General features: G+C 35.7%; 1 protein-coding gene across 1 annotated transcript in view; it reads left to right on the top strand.

The window, feature by feature from the left end:
* Positions 1 to 22,202, top strand: part of SLC12A1 (solute carrier family 12 member 1) — a 423,573-nt gene that overhangs the window by 176,994 nt on the left and 224,377 nt on the right. The window contains exons 9-12 of the mRNA XM_044077625.1: positions 826 to 910; positions 3,204 to 3,355; positions 4,345 to 4,452; positions 10,074 to 10,197. Coding sequence (XP_043933560.1) covers positions 826 to 910; positions 3,204 to 3,355; positions 4,345 to 4,452; positions 10,074 to 10,197 — 469 coding nt within the window. The remainder of the gene's footprint in view (positions 1 to 825; positions 911 to 3,203; positions 3,356 to 4,344; positions 4,453 to 10,073; positions 10,198 to 22,202) is intronic.

Genomic DNA, 22,202 nt, shown 5'->3' with positions numbered 1-22,202 from the left:
TCAACTACAAGTCTCCATATTTAAATTTGCCATTTCACCTTTGTATAGCTTTGAAAGTGTTGCAAATTCATCCCAGTTTGGCATGGTGCTGAGTAAAAGTAACTTACACCTTCAGCTACCTCCACTTCATATTCTGTAGTAAGAAACTCTGCAGTGTCACTACAGTAACTGAGTAATTTTCTCTTTGATGCACTGAGAAACATTAATTAGAGCTCAGTTTAATGTTTCTACTGTAATGAAAAAGTCCATGGAGTTTCTCAGAGAAGCCTGGACTATGTCCCAGAAAGGAAAGAAGGGAACTTTGTTTATTTATTGTATTTTATTTTATTTTATTTAGTTTTATGTTTTATTTGCAAAGGCCACTACAGTGAATATCCCAACACAAGAGTATTTCATTGATTTGACAGAACTGGATACTTGTTCTGCAATCTGTCCAAACCCCATAACATTCTGGTCATGGCTTAATACAGTGTAAGTGTAGTTATGGCTGACATCTTTCACAGAGCAGAAGACATCAGTAATGAGAACTGAGCAGATTCCCCTTTTGTTATTTATGCAGGTTGTATTAATAATAATTTTAAAAGGAAAAATGTTAATCCCTTCTGCCCTCATAAAAACACATATTTTATGCAGACACCCCTCACACACATGTACAGCTGGAACAAAATCTCTGGCAAATTACATTTAAAACTGAGCTATAAATTGCTGATGATCTGTGTCAGTTTATGTGGACTATACTACAGATTAAATGAATGCTATATAAGTAGCATCTAGAGGTTGGAGACAACTAAATGTGCAATTAATGATTGTGGATATTCTTTCTAGGACCCACAAGGAGCTATCCCAATTGGAACAATGCTGGCTATTTTAATTACAACTCTTACTTACTTAGGAGTGGCTATCTGTGTTGGTAAGTATATGCTTACATTCTCTGTTTTGACTATCAGGCATTGCATAATTTTTTTCAAAAATGGCTGTATAAAATAACTTTGTTGTCATTGATTTATTTTGATTGGGGAATTCTTACTTGTGTACTGTGGTTGAACTTCATCTATCATGAAGACATGCTGCTAGTTTCCAGCTGCTAACTGGAACTCATTATTAGTATCCCGTTACAGAATTAGCTGGAGAGTGTTAAACATATAGTTTCAGATTAGAAACTCCTTCTTTAAATATGAAATGTGCTTAATTACCAGTGTTACTCATTCCACATTTCCTGCTCTTTTAAGAAATTAGAGTGGAATTAGCTTGGAAGGTACAAACTTTTTATGCTAAAGACTTCAAGTATTCTTCAGATACAGATGGCATCCAGGTATCTTATGCTTTTTTCAGGTTCAGATGACATCCGTGTACCTTATGCCTTCTTCAGGTTCAGATGACATCTGGGTATCTTATGCCTTCTTCAGGTTCAGATGATATCTAGGTACCTTATGCCTTCTTCAGGTTCAGATGACATCTGGGTATCTTATGCCTTCTTCAGGTTCAGATGATATCTAGGTACCTTATGCCTTCTTCAGGTTCAGATGACATCTGGGTATCTTATGCCTTCTTCAGGTACAGATGACATCCGGGTATCTTATGCCTTCTTCAGGTTCAGATGACATCTAGGTATCTTATGCCTTTTTCAAGTTCATATGACATCTAGGTATCTTATGCCCTCTTCAGGTTCAGATGACATCTTGGTAACTTATGCCTTCTTCAGGTTCAGATGACATCCGGGTACCTTATGCCTTCTTCAGGTTCAGAAGACATCTGGGTATCTTATGCCTTCTTCAGATTCAGATGACATCTAGGTATCTTATGCCTTCTTCAGGTTCATATGACATATGGGTACCTTATGTCTTCTTTCAGGTTCAGATGACATCTGGGTACCTTATGCCTTCTTCAGGAACAGATGACATCCGGGTATCTTATGCCTTCTTCAGGTTCACATGGCATCTAGGTATCTTATGCCTTCTTCAGGTTCAGATTACATCTAGGTATCTTATGCCTTCTTTCAGCTTGACAGAATAAGTGGGATAGTGAGAGATTAATGTTGTGGTTTTCATCTGCACTATCATTCTCTTATTGTGTAACTTATTGTCCTTTTATCATCACAGATTTTCACCTCTTACTGCACTGAATTCCTCTTACTATTTAACTTATTATTTTTATTACCACAGATTTCACCTTTAAAGCATTGAATCCCTCTTACTAATTCTCCTTACCACTACTGTGTTTCACCTATTACATCAATGAATCCCTTTTAGTATGTTACTAATTCTTACCACCACAGATTTCACCTTTTACAACACTGACTTTGTGAGTGTTTGTACTGTATGATAAATGCTTTTACAATAAATACTGTCATGCAAAACAATAGTGTCTGAAATTCTTTTTTTTTTTTTTTTTTCAAATGGGGTTTATCTTTTAAAGATCATTATATTATCCTAGAGTTTTTTAAGCAGCAGCCTTGGTTTAATTTCTCCAAGTCTTTTGGGTTTTTAATACCATGACAGGAGCCTTGCCATATCACTGATTTGTTTTACTGTCAGTCTTAATACTTTGACCCTGTATAAGCATGTAAATAATCAGGTCCCCTACAGATGATCGAACTTCCAAAAGGTTGACTTTCATATGGCTGAGACCATATGATCGACTTTTGGAAGTCCGAATGTTCTGAACAGACAGCTCCCTATAGCGTGAAATGGGAAATTTTCCATTTTCCACACTGTAGTGCAATCTCAGAGTTGGTATGTTTAAATAGCAGGGGGTGTGGGGGGTGCAGCCCCCCACGGGGGGTGTGGTGGTGGGCTTGCCCCCCTGCTAGTAATGTGTAGGTAGTTTTTTTTTTTTTTTTTTTTCAAAAGTCAAACATATTGTCTCGGCCATATGGGTTTCGGCTTTTTGAAATTTCGATCATGTATAGTAGACCCAAATAATCAAACAAAATAGACCACCCCAGGATAAGTCTGTATGTGTACAATATTGTTCACTCAAACCCATGTTTATGGTGCCTATACCATGAACACTTGGTAAATGTATGTGGCCTGAACATGTACAGTCCAACCAACTATCCCTAAGGCCAACCCACTGCACTTTAGTTGATTAAACCACAGAATGTTTTGTCATTTACATTTTTCGTAGATTTTATTTGCATATGTTAGAAGACTTGTGAAGTTTAAAGATATTTTATAAGCCATATAATTTTGCTGTTTTTGTAGCTGCTTGCGTTGTACGTGATGCCACTGGAAGTACCAATGACACTGTAATAACAGGAATGAATTGCAACGGGTCTGCAGCTTGTACTCTGGGCTACGACTTTTCCAGGTGTGAGACTCAGAAGTGTGCCTATGGGCTGATGAATAACTTCCAGGTAAAAAGCCTCATGAAAATGATATTCACTGAAATGATACTATATTGATTCTGAAGTTCTGAAAAACATACAGTTAGCATTAACTAACGTTAATCATACAAATCTGTTCATCATGTCTGAATTTCAGCTCTCATATATCAGAGGTACATGTCAGCAGTGTAGATAAGGGGGTTGATATATATATATATATATATATATATATATATATATATATATATATATATATATATATATATATATATAGGGGAGGTTGATATATATATATATATATATATATATATATATATATATATGTGTGTGTGTGTGTGTGTGTGTGTGTATATATATATATATATATATATATATATATATATATATATATTTTTTTTTACTCTTTGAAAGGAGATCATGATGAGAAAAAGTACCGGAATACAGAGTTGGTACCAAATGTGTGGATGATTAAGAAGCCTTATGTTTTTGTACATGTGTATCATAGTGCAATAGAGGAAACTTAAACAGAACAAATGTCTAAATAATATATAAGCTACCTGGCCTCCCCCCCACAGACCAGCCTCACAGCTTTCTACCTTCCAGTGTAATTTTTAGCTTCCTGGAAAAATGTCTTCTGTGAAGGAGGACCGACTTAAAAGAAAGACATCAGATGGATTATAGGGGCAAAATGTCTGCCAATGATAGTTCTACTGCACAAATAGAGACAGCTTTACGACATAAACTCATGGCATACATTGCTATAAACAACTTAGCAAAAGCAGACACAACATTCCTAGGAGAAAGTTCAATAACATTAAGTATGGAGTTTTGCAAAGATATCCATGGCTTAGTGTCCTTAAACAAAGAAAAGTGTATTCTAGATAGTATTTTAAAGTTATGATTGAAATTATTCACAAGAGTTTATAAACAGCAGGAAGCTATACTTTTTAAAGTAAATGACTCAATATCATCTGCCTTTTGCTAATCATGTTTACAGATGAGTTTTTTTTGCTTTGAAGGTGATGAGTATGGTTTCCGGATTCGGTCCTCTAATCACAGCCGGGATCTTTTCAGCAACGCTGTCTTCTGCTCTGGCCTCACTTGTTAGTGCACCAAAAGTCTTTCAGGTACACAAAATGTAAATAATATGCTATACGATAAAGTAAATCTGAAAAATGGAAACAGCTTTTGCAAAAGGAAAACAGTTTTGTATCTAAGTAAGTTTTTCTGTAATGAAATTTATTTAGAGTGCACTTTTGGTTTACATTTATTTATTGTGTTTTTATCTAAAAATGTTGGTAGATGGACTGGCAGGTCAGAGTTACAGCATAGTGTTGGAGTGTATTCTCCCTACAGGGTACTGAGCACAATACGGGTCACATGCTGGAAGCTGTATGTGGACAACATGTAGTGGTAGACTCATCCATGCTACAGTTACATGTATTGTCCACCAATTGTAGAGTCAATCAGCTGCCACCTCACATTTGTGGCATTAAGCTAGTGACCTCACAGATATTATCCATAGCTTTGATCAGCATGGCTCTTCGTTAATACCTGTTGTACAGGGCATAATCCACTTGACACAGGGTGCATCCATATTAACTAGACTGTTAATGTAAACATCAGTTCTTATACCACTGTTGCAGGGTACACCGTGACCATGGAGATGTATGTGCAGGACTTTCCTACCTCCCCCATATGAAGGTTTGTCCCACATGCTCCCTTACTGAGTATATACTAACTTCACCGTCATACAACAACTAACAAAAAGAAAAGACCACACACATTGAATCACTACTGGCATACAAATGCAAATTGCAATGAGAGTGATTCCTAAAGAAAGTGACCAGGGAGTTCAGAATCAGGGGAATGAACTGGACGAAGGTAAACATCATCTGCTTTACGTCTGACCACGTGTAGGGTAATGCCTGCCCACATTATACTACCAGACAGATTGTTAGTTTGTATATGAATTACATGAGATCGCTCAAAACCCCTTTACAGAATCATCCTCAGCCCCTCAGTAGTGCTGTTCAGGGATACAGATGGCAAACCACTGCCTTCAGTGCCACTACTTTCTTCAGTACAATTTCACCACCACATGCTGTGACTTTTGTACTAAACATCACTATCACTAGTATACCTCTTGAGAGCTTCCTTACCTCCTTTACAGTATTTGATACATCCAGCCTATATCCCTTGAATACCTCCAACCTGTTTCTGCACTTTCTTGTTAAACTCTTCTACCCAGTACCCCCCTCTTTTCTTCCTGAACTCTCAACTTTCTTGCCCACTTCACCTTTTTTAATGCTATCCTTTCTTCTCACTATCCTTACTGGTATCTAGACCAACTCATCATCTATCATATTCTCAGAACCTCCTCAATCAACTTCCACTGTTTTCATGTCTTTTCATGATCTCCTTCTTAGTTTTTCCTTTTCTGTTTGCACCAGTCTCTGAGCCCCACTTCAAAAAGGCAGAATTCTATTTCTGGTGAGAGTTATGCTGTATTAGATCAACTAGCTAAACTCCTCAATACCCTAGACAGGCTGCAAAGTCTAGATTCTCTTGGGAACCAAAAACTTTTTCTGCCTTACATTGTGCTGTGGGTGCAAAGTTCTTCCCTAACAAGGCTGTTGCATTAGGTATAAAATGCCTTGAGAATCTATATGGGGTACATGAATAACTCTTTCAAATGCTACTGTTGGATGTAGCATTATTCTTTCTATTATGTCAGAGTTTATGATTTTGGGTTTACACCCCAGCACTTGCAGACTGACCTGTTGTTCAGCTAGGAGACTTATTCTGTCTTTCCTAGAAACCATTAATGTGATGATGCTTCAGGATGTACTTTCCTTTTTTAAGATGGGCATCTCCTTTACTGTTCTCATGAAGGCAAATTTAATATTCAGTCTTAAGAATCCATTGTTGCATCAATACACACACACCTTTTTTTGTGGTAAGGTTATAAAAAACTGGTTTATATATAGTGCTCAAATCATTTTTTCCTCCTCATGGCCTCTTAACCAGTGCCTTTTCAGTTTCAGAAGTCACTGTAGCACTGAGCTGCCGTTATTAGGATCGTTATTAATCCTGAAGTGAGGGGGCTATGTTCCTATTTGAGCTTGATCGTATGGCAGCACCTGGCACTGCGATTCACAGGGCCTTGATTAACCACCTGTCCAGCTTAACTTAAACCAGTCCTTTGGTATTCCTTTCCTTCCCTTCAGTCATTTCTGGGATGCAAGCTGCTTCTTTGTATAACAGGAAATTGTGCAGTGATTCACAGATGGCAGAAAACCCATCCTGATGAATAAGTCTCCTCTTGGAAGATCCCCCTTAACCTGAGGTACACTTAATCTTAAAGCCAGATGCAATATGAAGTAAGTGACATCCGCAATATACACATGAATAAGGGTTTGGATAAAAGCCTCACAATAAATATATTATTTTTTTATAATGATTGAGCAAATGCCAGTACAAAAACTGTGCTTACAGTGAAACTGGATTTGCTTGTTAATATTATTGTCAGATGACCTACACTAAATGCCTTGGATTATCAAATGAGCACCCATCCCATTGTAGCCTAATAAGAACAGCAGTTTACTGTAGGGATATAATCTGGTTTGGATATCCATGAATGTTTTCCTAACAGAGACTATCCCATAGTAAACAGCTATTTACTATAGTGTTACATCTGTGTTACTGCACTATATTCCCAAACACTGTACACATTATCTGGAATCCTGTCCTATCTTCCTAACAGAGACTATCCCATAGTAAACAACTATTTACTATAGTGTTACATCTGTGTTACTGCACTATATTCCCAACGCTGTACACGTTATCTGGAATCCTATGCTATCTTCCTAACAGAGACTATCCCATAGTAAACAACTATTTACTATAGTGTTACATTTGTGTTACTGCACTATATTCCCAACACTGTACACGTTATCTGGAATCCTATCCTATCTTCCTGACAGAGACTATCCCATAGTAAACAACTATTTACTATAGTGCTACATCTGTGTTACTGCACTATATTCCCAACACTGTACACATTATCTGGAATCCTATCCTATCTTCCTAACAGAGACTATCCCATAGTAAACAACTATTTACTATAGTGTTACATAGGTTCATAGGTTCATAGGTTAGTACTAGGCTATCAGCCCTAGGGCCTATACAAGCCTAGCCATAACAATTCCCTGAATATTTCTTCCCACATTATTTACTTTCCTGGACCCCTGTCTAGCAGGGCGACTGACGTGATCCCTCGGGTGAATTTCCTTTCTCCCATCCAATCGTCAAGGTTCCTCTTGAAGAGGTCCAAAAACAGAGACTATCCCATAGTAAACACATCTGTGTTACTGCACTATATTCCCAACACTGTACATGTTATCTGGAATCCTATCCTATCTTCCTAACAGAGACTATCCCATAGTAAACAACTATTTACTATAGTGTTACATCTGTGTTACTGCACTATATTCCCAACACTGTACACGTTATCTGGAATCCTATCCTATCTTCCTAACAGAGACTATCCCATAGTAAGCAACTATTTACTATAGTGTTACATCTGTGTTAGTGCACTATATTCCCAACACTGTACACGTTATCTGGAATCCTGTCCTACACCGTTTTGCTTTTGCTTCCTTTTTCCTTTAAAGCAATGGAATTTAGTTATTTGCTGATTTATTTTCTGAGTGGACTGCGGTGGTAGTGCTGCGGTAACGTTGTCGCTTCACAGTTAGACATTGCCTGTTTGATTCTCAGTTAGAGCGTCTGCTGTGTGGTGCCATGCGTGAACGGGCGTTCCTTCATTGAAAATTGTGCATTAGGCCCGGCAAGCCAACACGTAAAACTCTAATGCCAATCATTAGCTGACCGGAGTTCCGCTGTGGCGACCCCTAAACGGGGAAAAGCCGAAAGACACAAACAAGTTGATTTATTTTCTGACTGACAAATTGACTGCTTTATTGTGCTGCACTGTATCACTTTATGTGCTGAATTTAGACACATAGTACCAAAAAGATGCCCACCCACTACAAACGTTTTCTCTCCACAACTGAGTAGTAAGACAGTGACACCAGGTGACATAGAATCAAGAAGTACCTAGACAGATACTCTGCATACAGTAAATACAATCACAAGTTTATTAAATTTAATAAATATAATTCCTCTGAAATAACTAAAATAAAAACTATATATTTTAGAATTACTAAACCAATTGTATATGGTGATAACATAATTAAAGGAAAACCAAGTAGTAAAAAGATTTTGCATATGATCTTTAACTTCCATGACTGATTATGCAAATTCTGAATCTCCCTATGTGAAGCTGCTTTACTGAAAAACATGCCTCCCACCATCTTGTGCATTTTACCTATTTCTTTCCTTTCACTTTCTTTCCTACCAACCCATTCCTCTATCATGCAGAATTTTGTCATTTTTCTTTACAACTAAGTTACTTAATAAATTCCTTGCTCTTTAATCTGACTTACAGCAGTCAAGCCCGTCTACAATGTCTCAGTCTTTTTCCACCTTTAGAGAACTTATAGACCCCCTTCTGTGACAACGTTTTATGTAATTAGGTAAGGCCAGAAACAGTGACACATAGATGGATACGCCACATATGCCTGCACATGCTAAATGGATTAAGACAGGAATCTGTTAACGATAATCATTCATTTACTAGTTGTCTGCGACCACAACACAAGGCTCTTAGATAATGGTACTGCTACCCCTGTGATGTCATGATGTCCTATAGGCATCTCATGCCACTCATGGCTGTGTGAGGAAACTTGCAGGGAAGTTGGTTGCCTTGTCTTATAGCTCTGAATACAGTATTTATTGAATAACTTTAAGTTAGCCTTGTTTTATTTGGCTGGGTTTGCTTAACATGAATACTGTAAAACCATCCAGCCCATCAGTATGCATTCATATATTGTAAAGCAATACAATGCCTGTCACTATCTGATAGCAAACTACAGGAAGTATCTAACATGTAAATGTAAATTCATTTGTACTACTGAAAATGAGAATGACCTAAGGTAACATCTTTATTTTCATCATTTGTGATTAAATACAGTATAGCTAATTGTGTACAGTGCACAAATCTTTTTTACAACAAAACTGTAGCATTCTTCACCACCCTGTTATCCGCCTCCAACCCCACCCAGCAACACTGTAATACTACAGCATCAGATATGTGCAAACCTCAGCAAAGCTATACTATTTTAAAACAAGAAGAAATGGAGTCATGTGATTGTTTTGAGATATCCACCAGAAACACAGTGTTGTGAAAACTTTCTGTACAGTGAGGTAATTGTCTTCATTAACCATCAGCAATTTGCTCAATAAAGTGCTTATATTTTTTAAACTGCTGAACATTTTAATACACTTTTTAAAATGTACTTCATGTGACCTAGTTGGACGCTGCCCTACAATAGGTAGTTTATGTAAGAACTTATGTAAGAACACACTTTGCTGTCTATATTTTATCCATGTAGGTTAATGTAAGTTAATGTGAAGCTGTTTTTGGTGCAGCATTTCCCCCTGCATTTTCCACAATCTGCATGTCTCTGAAACTGTGTATAAAATTAATACCTGACTCATTTAGCATGTGTTTTTATTTTACACAGCCTTGCAAGACAGTAGCAAGCTAAAACAGGCACATAATGTATTACTATAGTGCACAGTTTTGATGAATCATTAATTCAATGAATTATTTTTCTTGCAGGCTCTTTGTAAGGACAACATCTACAAAATACTACATTTCTTTGCCAAGGGACATGGAAAAAACAATGAGCCAATTCGAGGCTATGTTCTAACTTTTGTGATTGCCCTTGGATTCATTCTAATTGGTTTGTAGACAGACTTTTAATTACCTTAGGAAATAAATGTATCCTTATTAACCTATAGGACAGAATGAAACATTTTCTTTAATAACAGAAAATGAAAACTGTACCACCACCATAGCTAAGGTAAAACTCAGAATTTTCATGTGCAACTATTGCAAACTGCACATTAAAGTACTATGCAATATGCTGCATTTTATTTTTTACCCTGTATTTATGTTATTAGCTCATTTGCACTTCTGTTTCTGAATTTCCCTTGCTCTACTGAATTCACGGTTCTTCTTTCTCGTTTTTTTCATACCTCTCAGCTGTACAGATTTTTGCAGAATGTCCAGATTTTTGCTTCATCTTTTTGGCCTGTTTCTCATAAAATTGTTGTTTTGATCCAAATCACTGGCATATCACTGAGGTTTGAAGTCAGAAAATAATGACAGACAATTGAGTTTCAGACTTCATACCCTTCAGAAAATGCATGCTAATGCAAAACCTGTATTTCTTGTTTGCCTTCTAAGTTTGTAAGAGCAGTATTTAAGTGTCCCTATGTTTTGGGCCTTTGTCCCCCATTATGTTTGGCTTTGTTCAGATTTCTTGCTCTAAGAGGTTGAGAGGTATGTCTGTGATAAAAACACACACATACACATATATATAAAACTATGTATAAATATATAGAAGAATGCTCTGAGCTAGTGTATTTTGAGTTCTTTCATTCCTTTTATTAATGGAACTACTTCAGAAAATCTAAAGATGTTCCATTAATAAAAGGAAAAAAAGCTCTCAAAATACACTGGTTCAGTATGTTCTTTGGATACCACTTGGATTCTGATTTCTGCAGCTTTTTACTTCTTTTCTCTCTCTCTCTCTCTCTCTCTCTCTATATATATATATATATATATATATACACACACACACACACACACACACACACACACACACACACACACACACACACACACACACACATACACATATTTTGAACAAAGTACTATCAGATTGAACCATAAGTGACTAAACCCATTACACTGAGCCAATAAACATGTTAAAAACCTCAACTATTAAAATACAACAGATCTCAAAAGACAAACAACCAGTTATTTATTTTACAGTTTGTTTACCGGGATAGTCCACTGGGACAAGAAGAGCCTGTTTTCAATGGAGTCCCGGAGAGAAAAGCTCCGTAAGACATTATACAGTGTAGACAAATCATTAAAAAATGAGTAATACAGTATACAGTTTACAAAAGAAAAAGGTAAAAAAACAACATGTCAGTAAGTGTTTGCAAAATACCTTAGTTTATACAGTGGAAAATATAAAAGTATTTATTTTTTTCTTCAGTTTTCTTTTGAGATCCTTTTACCATAACACCAACTTCTGACATAATTTGTATGAATAGTGGTAATGTTACTTGAACGGATCCTTTAATCCTACAACAAAGTTCAGACATAATTTCTCTGAATAGTAGTAGAGTTACCATAAGGTTTTTCCTAAGGTAAGGTGTTGGGGTTAAGGTTAGGAGCAGGGTTAGGTTTAACATGTATTGGTGAGGTGGGCAGGGGGGCTTTGCCATAACACTACTACTATACAAGACATCTCAGGCACATGACTCACACATACAATAATACTTACAACACTGCATCTAATCCCTTACTCAAACCCTAGTCCTCAAACACTCACATATACATTCCTACCAAACTGCTAAGACTCGCACACACACTCCCATCCCCTAACTTACACTCATCTTCACAAATCCATTGTCCTTATTCTTTGATTTGTATTCATTCAATGAACTAAACATTTGACAAAAGAACACTATCCCATATATAAACTCTCTCTCTCTCTCTCTCTACATATACATATATATATATATATATATATATATATATATATATATATATATATATATATATGGTTCCACTTCATATCATCGAATTACCATTTCATCGAATTGCAAATCATCGAGACCAAATTGTCGAAAACTCACTTCATCGAAAACTCATATCATCGAATCTCAAATCATTAAAAACTACAAAGCAACTACAAATAACATTCCACAAAGTTTTTACTACATTTATGCAGGGGGGGGCAAGCCCCCCTGCACCCCCCACCCCCCCGTAAATAAATATACCAACTCCAAGGTTGTACTACAGTGGGGGAAAGAGGTTATTTCCTAACCCCACTGTAGTGCGACCTTGGAGTTGATATATTTTATTACGGGGGGTGTGGGGGGCGGAGCCCCCCACATGGGGAGTGCAGGGGGGCTTGCCCCCTGCATAAACGTAGTAAACAGTGTCTGGGATGTTATTTGTAATTGCTTTGTAGTTTTCAATGATTTGAGATTCGATGATATGAGTTTTCGATTAAATGAGTTTTCGACGATTTGGTCTCGATGATTTGCAATTCGATGAAATGGTAATTCGATGATATGAAGTGGAACCATATATATATATATATATATATATATATATATATATATATATATATATATATGATTGCCTCATCATTAGGCAAACTGTCACAACAGTGAAAAAAAAAAAGAAAAGGAGCTCTCTTTTTGGATCAAATCTATAAAGATTAAACCAGGTATAAAGAGTACAAAACACAAGGGAGCAAGTCCCCCTGCTCTCCCCCCACCCCCACCCTTGCATATTATATATGGCAACTCCAAGACAACACAATAGTGGGGTAAGGGCAAATTCCCAAACCCCATTATTCCATGATCTTGCACAGAAAGTAGCTGAAAGACTGAAAAACAAGCTTTCAAAAGTGTTTGCTCTTACAGACTACAACAATATAGATATAGAGATAGATAAATTTAGGGAAACAGAGAGAGAGATAATGGATAACTCCTGTTTGAGCTGGAAACCAGAAAAAAAGATGATCGGTCCAAAAATCCAGTAATTTGTTTTTCAGAAATAATTACAAAAACAAATTAAGCTAAGACTTACACTGTGCTTTATATTACATTTTCCAAATTTTCCTTTTATCATCATATGGCATGGATCAGGAGATATCTAAACAAATACAGTGAATGCACTGTTATGCCATATACGTTTGGAACATGCTTTTTTACCACTTTGCAAAAAAAAAAAAAAAAAAAACCCCAACCACTGAACAGAAATGTGACACTCATGCACTCAAAATATAATACAAAACTGTATCCCAGTTTCAGCTATTGTAAAACCAGGTCTACTTCACTTTGTCGAAAAAGCTATTCTGTAAATACCTTTTTGTCGAACTCTATTTGTCAAAGCCTTAATCTGTCAAAAGTTCATTTATGCAAATTTTTTTCCTAGGGTAAAAAACACTTGGACATCATTGGGAATTTGCCCTTTTCCCCACTGCAGTGCGATCTTTGAGTTGGTATATTTAGTTGGGGGGTGTGGGTGTCTCAGCCCCTCAACCTGGGTAGGTTATAAATTTTGTGAATTTTGTGACACTCATTAGGTTGGCCAAGTGTTTTTTCCCCTCTGGAGAAAAAATTTGCTTAAATTAACATTCAACGGATTAAGGCTTCGACAAATTGTGTTAAACAAAACGGTATTCGATGAATACATTTTTTGCTGAAGTGATATAGACCCTGTAAAACCATTTTTATATAATGATATTATATTCAGCCTCCAAACTGCAGTCTGTATGGTAAATTACTGTGTGAACCGCTGTAGACTTCCTCAAGAAAGTATTAACAAAGTATTACTCATTGGGTCCCTAACACAGCTCAGGAAAAGAAAGTCCTGTGAAGAATATCTGTAATTTAATTTGTACATTATTACCTCCTGAGCAAATACTGCAGACTAAAATACCACCTCTCTACTGACTGCACAAAACATGATAAGTCAGATGTGCATTTGTTTATCTTCAAACTTTTCAGCTAGTTTCAGTGCTCTAATACTGAAACATAGGGGTGACAATTTTGGTACTTGAGGAATACCATCTGACGTGGTTTGCCCTTTTCCTTTTTTGCTAATCACTACAGATTTTAACAAAAATAGCAGGCTGATACACCCCATCAACCCCTGATATACTCAGTTATGGGCAACTACATGTGACTTCACATTGACTTTAGCAACCTTCTCTAATTCATCTCCCAGTTTTTAAAATACTTTCTTGCGGTGTTCCATGAGTATTCATTGCTCACTCGTAATAAAATCATGACATTATAGGCTTGTACATTTGATTCTGAAAATGCTGTACTATAGGACTTTTTTGATCTTGTTCAGTTACATGAATGTTTCTTTTATGCCTACCCTTTTATCAAATATGTTTTCATTAACTTCATTCAGTCTTTCTTCATGTGGTTTCTTTTAATTGTTTGTATGAGAGATGTTTTTGTTTCTTTTCTGGCTGTAACAGTATATTTACTTATTTTTTTTTTTAAATTTCCTCCACTTTTTAGCTGTTAAACTAACACAAATAAATCTGAGCATTAGTTTGTAGATGTGATTCCTGATAGCGCTCTGTCAAGTTTATATGATATAAAAAAATGAATCAAACAACAATGAAGGAATCAGAGAAGTCGTCCAAGAAGGAAAACATATTGTAGGTTCTTTTTACTAAGGCAATCCAAATATTATGTTACTTTAGTGATTGTAGTTGCCCTATCTATGTTTCCTTAATGCTCGAGGCTAGCGATATTGTTATGCAATCATCTCAAGTGTACAGTACTGTTATACTGTTATTATAATTTTAGCTCTGTATTCATAGCCTGAAGAACGTTTGCTTTTATCTAGCAGCTACAGTTATAAGCTTGTAACTTTTAAAATCTTTTTAATATAATTAGCTCAGTGAGCAACAGGCTACTTTGCTTGATTACTCCAAAGATTTGTTTGGTTTCTTTAAGCAAACACCGTTCTGACCCTTTTGTGTATATTTTGAACATACACCAGAATTAAGGGTAGAGTCAGGGGGTGTGGCCAAGATGGTGAGCAGTTAACACCACTGTTTTTTAGCTCTGCTTCATTTTAACATCTCTGACAGGATTTTTCCTAAAAAAAAAAAAAACTCAAATGGAATGTTTCAAAACTTGATGGATTTATAGCTGAACATCTGCTAGAAGATTTACTGCAAAAATAAGTCTGAAACTCTTTTAACTGATTTTTTTCTGTCAAGAAAACTAGAAAGAACTAATTGTTTTAGAATGAGCCACTCTAAGCCCAGTGTACAGGACAGTACTATGAAAAAAAGACATACATGCTATACTAAGTAACATCAGTGAGTTATCTGTGGAGACAGCAAAATGGACAATTTTAAAGAGGAATGTAAAAAACAAGTTGAAGTGTTGAGTTAATCTGTTAAGCAACAATAATTACAAATCTCGAGTATAGAAGAGGCAATGTTTGGTTTTGATGGAAGATTACTTGAAAATGAGAATAACACTGAATTTCTCCTGAAACAAACAACTTATTGCAGGAAAAAAAATAGAAGACTTTGAGAACAGATATAGAAGGAATAACATCAGGATTTTCAGGATTCCTGAAAAAAGTTGGAGACGGTATGATTCAATTCCTTAATACCTGGCTGCCTAAAACTTTGAACCTGCCTGAAGCTTTTTCCTTTGGCATCAAAAGGGTACATAGATCACTTTATAACTCATCTTAAAAAAAAAAAAAAAAAAAACACCTTCACCAAGGTCAGTGACTGTAAGATTTTTCTCAATCAAGATAAGGATTTAGTCCTAAAGCTGCATGAACTAATAATCCACTTAAAATTAAAACAAATATTAAAAATAGAGCCACGGTGGTGCAGCGGTAGCATTGTCGCCTCACAGCAAGAGGTTCTCCTGTTCGATTCTCAGCTGAAGCGCCTTCTGTGTGGAGTCTGCATGTCCTCCCCGCAGTCAAGTGGCTGGCGTTCGAAAGACATGCGTGAATGGGCATGCCTGCGTTGAAGGTTGGGTGTCGAGCTGGCACCTCGGTACTGTAAAAATCTACTGCCAATCATTAGCGGACCGGAGTTCCACTGTGGCGACCCTAACCGGGAAAAGTCGAAAGAAGATAAGACTTGACAATGACTTTTCAACATTAGTGATGTCAAAGAGAAAAGCTTGTGTGCCACTTGTTAAAAGCTCAAAGAAAAACAATATTAAAGCACAAATCTTGTTTTCAGCAAAAATAAGGATTCACCTTCCGGAAGGAAAGAAGGTTTTTAACACCTTGGAAGATGCAATGGACTTTATACAGAAAAATAAAATACAAGAAAAATTCAGAAGAAATGGACTGGAATCTATCAATTTCTTTGAAGAGAAATGCAACAAGAGATGGTTGGTTAATAAAAAACTGAAGGACGAATGAAAATCAATTTATTTCATGGTTATGAATTCTTATTAATTCAAAAGTGCCTGAATACTTATGAACATGTGCTGAATATTACTTTTAACAAGGTAAACCATTAATTTCTTTCTTTCATTATTTCAAATGGTTACTAATTCCCTTTTTAAAATGTTAGAGCTTGATTCTTTTAGCTATATAAGAAATTAAAGCCACTTAATTTCATTTAGAGTTCAAAAGGTTAAACTATTCATTTTATTAAATATCATTATTATGATGAAACTTATGTTAGGTGGCACACTTTCTGATATCTTGGCATTGTTGAGTAGTGTACTATTATATATAATAGAAGATGCAACAAATGACACTAAACAGGCATGTTAAGTTACATTCTGGCTTCTTAAAATGGTCTAGCAGTGTGCTTTGATAGTATACCTGACATGCAATAGCACCCAAGAAAGACATGCAATGTTATAAACAAAGTATAGAAAATGTAGCTTTTTACATATATAAAAGTCACTATTGGAGTGATAGCAAATAATTAGAGTAATATTCACACTTTTACAAGTTAAACCTGGATCACACATTACTGCCATTCTTTTAATGCAAGTTTATACGTTTTGTCTACTTTAAAAAATAACAGTCTGTTTTAGATTAAACATCTCATACAAGTAGTGCTTGCTGAATCATTAAATGTTATTTCTTTGAGTGCAAAGGTTTTTAGTGGTTGGGATACTTTGAGAGGTTTTTTTTGTTTTTTTTTGGTGGTTTGGAGGGGTTTAAGGGATTGATGTTTGGTGTGGAGGTGGCTTGGATTCAGTTGTGGGCATTTGTGTGTGAATTGTAACTGATGGACTGTTCATTTTCAAACCTTTATCATGAAAACCAGCTTGAAACAATTTAAAGTCATGAGCTCTTTTGTGATGCTGCTGGAGTTCTGAAAATTCTAAGAACTGTCCAGCTTACGTCCTCCTGTCTAAAAGAAAATAATCATAATATTTTAAATCATATGCTAAGATGTCAAAGAATACAAGTTAGATAATAAGCAGAAGATAGTAAATTGCATTCTAAACTACTGTCCGTTATTTCATAGTTCTAAATGCTCACTACTGATAGTATACTTGACATGCAATAGCACCCAGAAAAGTTATGCTATGTTATAAACAAAGTATAAAAACTATGTTTTTTACATATATAAAAGTTGTTATTGGAATATTATCAAATAATTAGAGTAACATTCACACTTTTACAAGTTAAACCTGGATCACTCATAAGTCTCATTCTTTTAATGCAAGTTTATATTCTATGTCTCCTTTAAAAGATGACAGCCTGCTTTATCTCATTACAGTCAAGTGCTTCTCCAGGTGTTTCTGCAGTTACTTCCTACTGTGGCTGTAGACATCAAATATTACTTTTTCATATTTGCATTAATAATACCAAAACCGCGCTACATACAAGGTATCAGAATATTTTATCTTGAAGCATACAAGTTAGAAACACAATTGTACTGATATTTGATCTCTGTCAATGAGTATTTGTTAGAACTGTAAAGTGATAACTTAATTTTTTAAAAGCTCAAGTCACACCCTATGGGAGTTAAAGGTACAAACTCAAAAGAGCTGTGCTGGAGGGAATGAGTAAAACATCTCATACAAATACTGCTTACTGAATCATTAAATGTTATTTCTTAAATAGAATAGCTTTTTAGTGGTTAACATACTTTGAATTTTTTTTTATTTTTTTTAAGTGGTTTGGAAGGGTTTGGGGGATTGATGTGTGGTGTGGAGTTGGCTTAGATTCACTTGTGAATGTTTTTGTGTGAATTGTAGCTGATAAACTGTTCATTTGCAAGCCCTTGTTATGAGGACCAGCTTGAAGCAGCTTAATTAGAGCCAAAAGAACGTTTCTGATGTTGCAAGAGTCCTGAAAATTCTAAGAAATGTCTAGGTTACCTCTTCCTGTCTAAAAGTAAATAATCATAATATTTTGAATCATATGCTAAGATGTCAATTAATATAGCAATAACCCATGCCTGGGTGTGGGTAATGTGGGATTTACCCACGGTTGGCATGGTTTGGTCCCGAGGGCAAAGCCCGAGGGACCAAACAAAGACAACCGTGGGTAAATGCTGCATTACCCACACCCAGAACTGGGTTATTGCTATTATACTATGACATTATTTAAGAAAAGAAATAATTACTTTTTTAAATAATGGCATTGTATAATGCCTCTTTGCTGCCCTTCCGCAGCTGTCTGGTATCCGCGGCAGTTCTGATGTACTGCACATGCCTACGCAGTGCATCAGAGCTGTGGCCAAAAGCAACGGAGAAAGCAAGATCTCCGTTGCTTTTTACTGTTTCGCTATGTTAAATGGGTTTAACATAGCGAGACAGCTTTAAAATAAGCAACGGAGATCTCCATTGAAATTTAACATAGCGAGACAGGTTTAAAAAAAAGCAACGGAGAAAGCAAGATCTCCGTTGCTTTTTACACACTGTGTTGCCATGTTAAAGGAGTTTAACATAGCGAGACAGCTTTAAAAAAAGCAACGGAGATCTCTGCTGCTTTTTTTAAACCTGTCTCGCTATGTTAAACTCTTTTAACATAGTGAGACAGTGTTTTAAAAGAGACTTATACTAATGGAAAAACTCCAGGCGACCGGACCTTTTTCCATTAGTATAAGTTGATTTACAACGTGCACGCTGGCCAATCAGCGTGCACGTTTTGGAATATTAATGGGAGGTCATGGAATAATGCAAATTTGATAATAAGCAAAAGACAGTGAATTGCATTCTAAACCACTGTCAGTTATTAAATAGTTCTGAATGCTTGCAGGATGCCAAAAGGATAGTTTCTATCCTAGCTTATAGAATGACACATCTAATAAAAAATAGGATTATGGTTCTCTATTATTGTCTCTTTTTAATGATAAAAAAAAAATAATATCTTAGAACAATTAATTATGGAAAGTTTGAATCTTAAAGGGAAGATTTTTCAGATGTTTGTTTGGTTACTATTAGACATAACATTTAAGGAAAACATAGGACTAATTCTAACAGTAATACTAGAATAAAGAGTATCAAAGATATAAGGGTAAATATAAATGCTCTGTTATATGATACTTCACACTAGGCTTATAGCTAAAATATAAAACCTAGCAATATAGTAATAGTACAATACGTAGTATACAAATAGAAAGAGATCAGAATAAGTACATATGTATATAGTTAAAGAATATGCATATGTCTACAATGGTGGGAAGCTGGCATAGTGGTTAAGGTGTTCACCTTATAGGCACTAGTAGCAGGGTTTGATTCTCACATGGGGTAACTGGCTGGGTTTGGAATGGCCCACAAGGACAGTTAGCCTGGTACCAGTTTATAAACGTATGATCCTCTGAACTACTTTATACACAGTAAATAAAATAGAACAAGTATAAAATCATCTGACCTATAAATCAATAAATATGTAAATAATAAGTTACTTCCTCCCTAGAGTAGACCAGCGAGATAATGTGAGGGTGAGGTACAGGGAAAGATGACTGTAGATATATTCAGTTAGGTCAACTTATAATAAAGATTCTGAGCACCTGTTTATCTTTTTTATTCATAATAACTCATTGATTGGCTTTTTAAGATGATGCATACTAAAAATATGAGACACATTTATATGAATCAGAAGCTTGAGCTAAGCATTTTTAGCCTAATGGAGACTTTGAGAGGTAGTTTGTTCATCTTTTTCAACAAACTAGAAGTATTTTTTTTCATGGTAGAATGATTCCAAAATCCTAAGTGCCTCTTCTTTGGTCTATTCTTGCTATAGCCAGAAAAGTAATTACTAAAAATGGGAAAAGTAAAGTTACCCCCTCTAGTGTTGAATTTATTAGTATGGCAAAAATTGTTTGCAGTAGTGAATTGCATACTATAAAGATGAAAACTTCTTATATTACACATTCATATAAATTTTGGCTTTTTCAAGCTTAAAGACTTGTTTGAAAAATATTCATTCTTGTTGATATGTATAATTTTGATGTATTGATTAGCTGTGGACCTATGTAAATAATTGTTTGTTTTATAACTGATTTGTTTATTCATTGTTTTAAAACCAAATTAAAAAAAAATAAAAACAAGGAATTAAGGGGCAGTCTGAAACTAATAAAAGTAGAAATGGCTATGTCTATTTGTTGAATACTGAACTGAATGATGTTTTCATATCAGAGAGATATGTGGATAGATGGTAGAAGTAGAGGATGCTCTGAAATAATTGTTGCTGCTGTATATACATTGTAAATAATTTCCTTACTAATGGTGTAGAATCAGTATCATTCCATTATGTCTCTGATAAATTCAAGTCCACAGCTATTATCATTTTCCTTCCTGTGTTTCATGCAAGAAATGTATGAACTCCTGTAGGTCATCAGTACTTCAATTTAGTGGTCTCCACACTCCAGCAACTGTAATTTGTTCCAGGATTGTCTTTATTGTCACAATTGCACACTCTACAGTACTGTGTTATCATCAAAGATGTAAGAATCACACTTCCAAGATGGCTGCACATTGAGTAACACCTTAATATCAGCTATCCCAGTATGAAACAGAAACTCAGAAAAGAGAGCCAGTGAATTTGTCTTTCAGGTAAATTTCATTAACTGGCTTGTAAGTGCACTGCCTTGATGCCCTCAAAAAAAAAAAAAAAAAAAAAAAAATAAATTCAAAGAACCCAAAAGAAAATCAATCACAAAAGGTGAGGAGAAAATACTGGGTGGGAAGAATAATGCAACTGTAAAGGAACAAATTAGTTGAAGCTCCAGCTTTGGTGCAAAACATGACATCCAGAAATCTAGAGGAAAATAACTCAAATGTGCTCAAAGCTGATTAAAACAAACAAAAGACTGAAAGAGTAAATCAACTCAAATAACAAAAGGCTGGAAAAAAAGGAAGAAACACTAAACAAATATTTAGACGAGCTGATGAAACTGCAAAAATCAGAGGTTGAAGTTTATAAAAAGTATCTGAGTATGAGACTGCTCAATAAGGGATGCTTCAAAAATGGTAGAATTAGAGGACAGTGCATAAAGGGAAAACCTGAGGGTGTTTGCTGTACCAGAGAAACTGGAAAGAGCAGACTTTAATAATTTTATGAAAGCACAATAAGCAACTGGACTGGTATTCCACAGCAGGAGTTGTTAATTGAAAGGGCACATCTTGTGTATGCTCCAAACCTGACCATGAGAAAGCAGCCAGACCTTCAATAGTAAAGATGCAATCCTTCCAGCAGAAGGAGTTGATGCTGACAAAACTATGGCAGGCAGACAAAGTGCTAATGACAGTAGAGTGTTTGTAGAAAATGATTACTCACTGTACACCAGATAGAAGAGGAGTAAATTTATTCTAGCAACTGGGTGTGTCAAGAAACAGGTATGAGATTCAAGCTGGTGTATCCAACTATTTTCAGAATATTTTTTTACTAGAAAGTTAAAATAATTTTTGATGCAGAGCATGCTAAGGAAGAAATAAAAAAATGTATCGGACAAAAAGTGAGCTGTCAAGCAGAAGGGGATTCTGCTTCTTATTTTTCTGATAATAAAGCCCATAGAAAGACTATGCCTGTAAAACCTTTTCCAATGTTCCAAATGAAAGGGCTTGAGAGATAGAAAAAAGCGCAAGAGTTTATTAGAAGAACCATGAGTACATTGGAAATGAATCAGGGACTGGATATGGGAGATTGAGATCAACTGGAAAAAAATCAGCA

The sequence above is a fragment of the Protopterus annectens genome, chromosome 7.part0 (genome assembly GCF_019279795.1).
Source record: "Protopterus annectens isolate FY-2018-M chromosome 7.part0, PAN1.0, whole genome shotgun sequence".
NCBI lineage: Eukaryota > Metazoa > Chordata > Ceratodontiformes > Protopteridae > Protopterus > Protopterus annectens.
The sequence above is the reverse complement of the archived record's forward strand: the minus strand, read 5'-3'. Positions and strand labels throughout refer to the sequence as shown.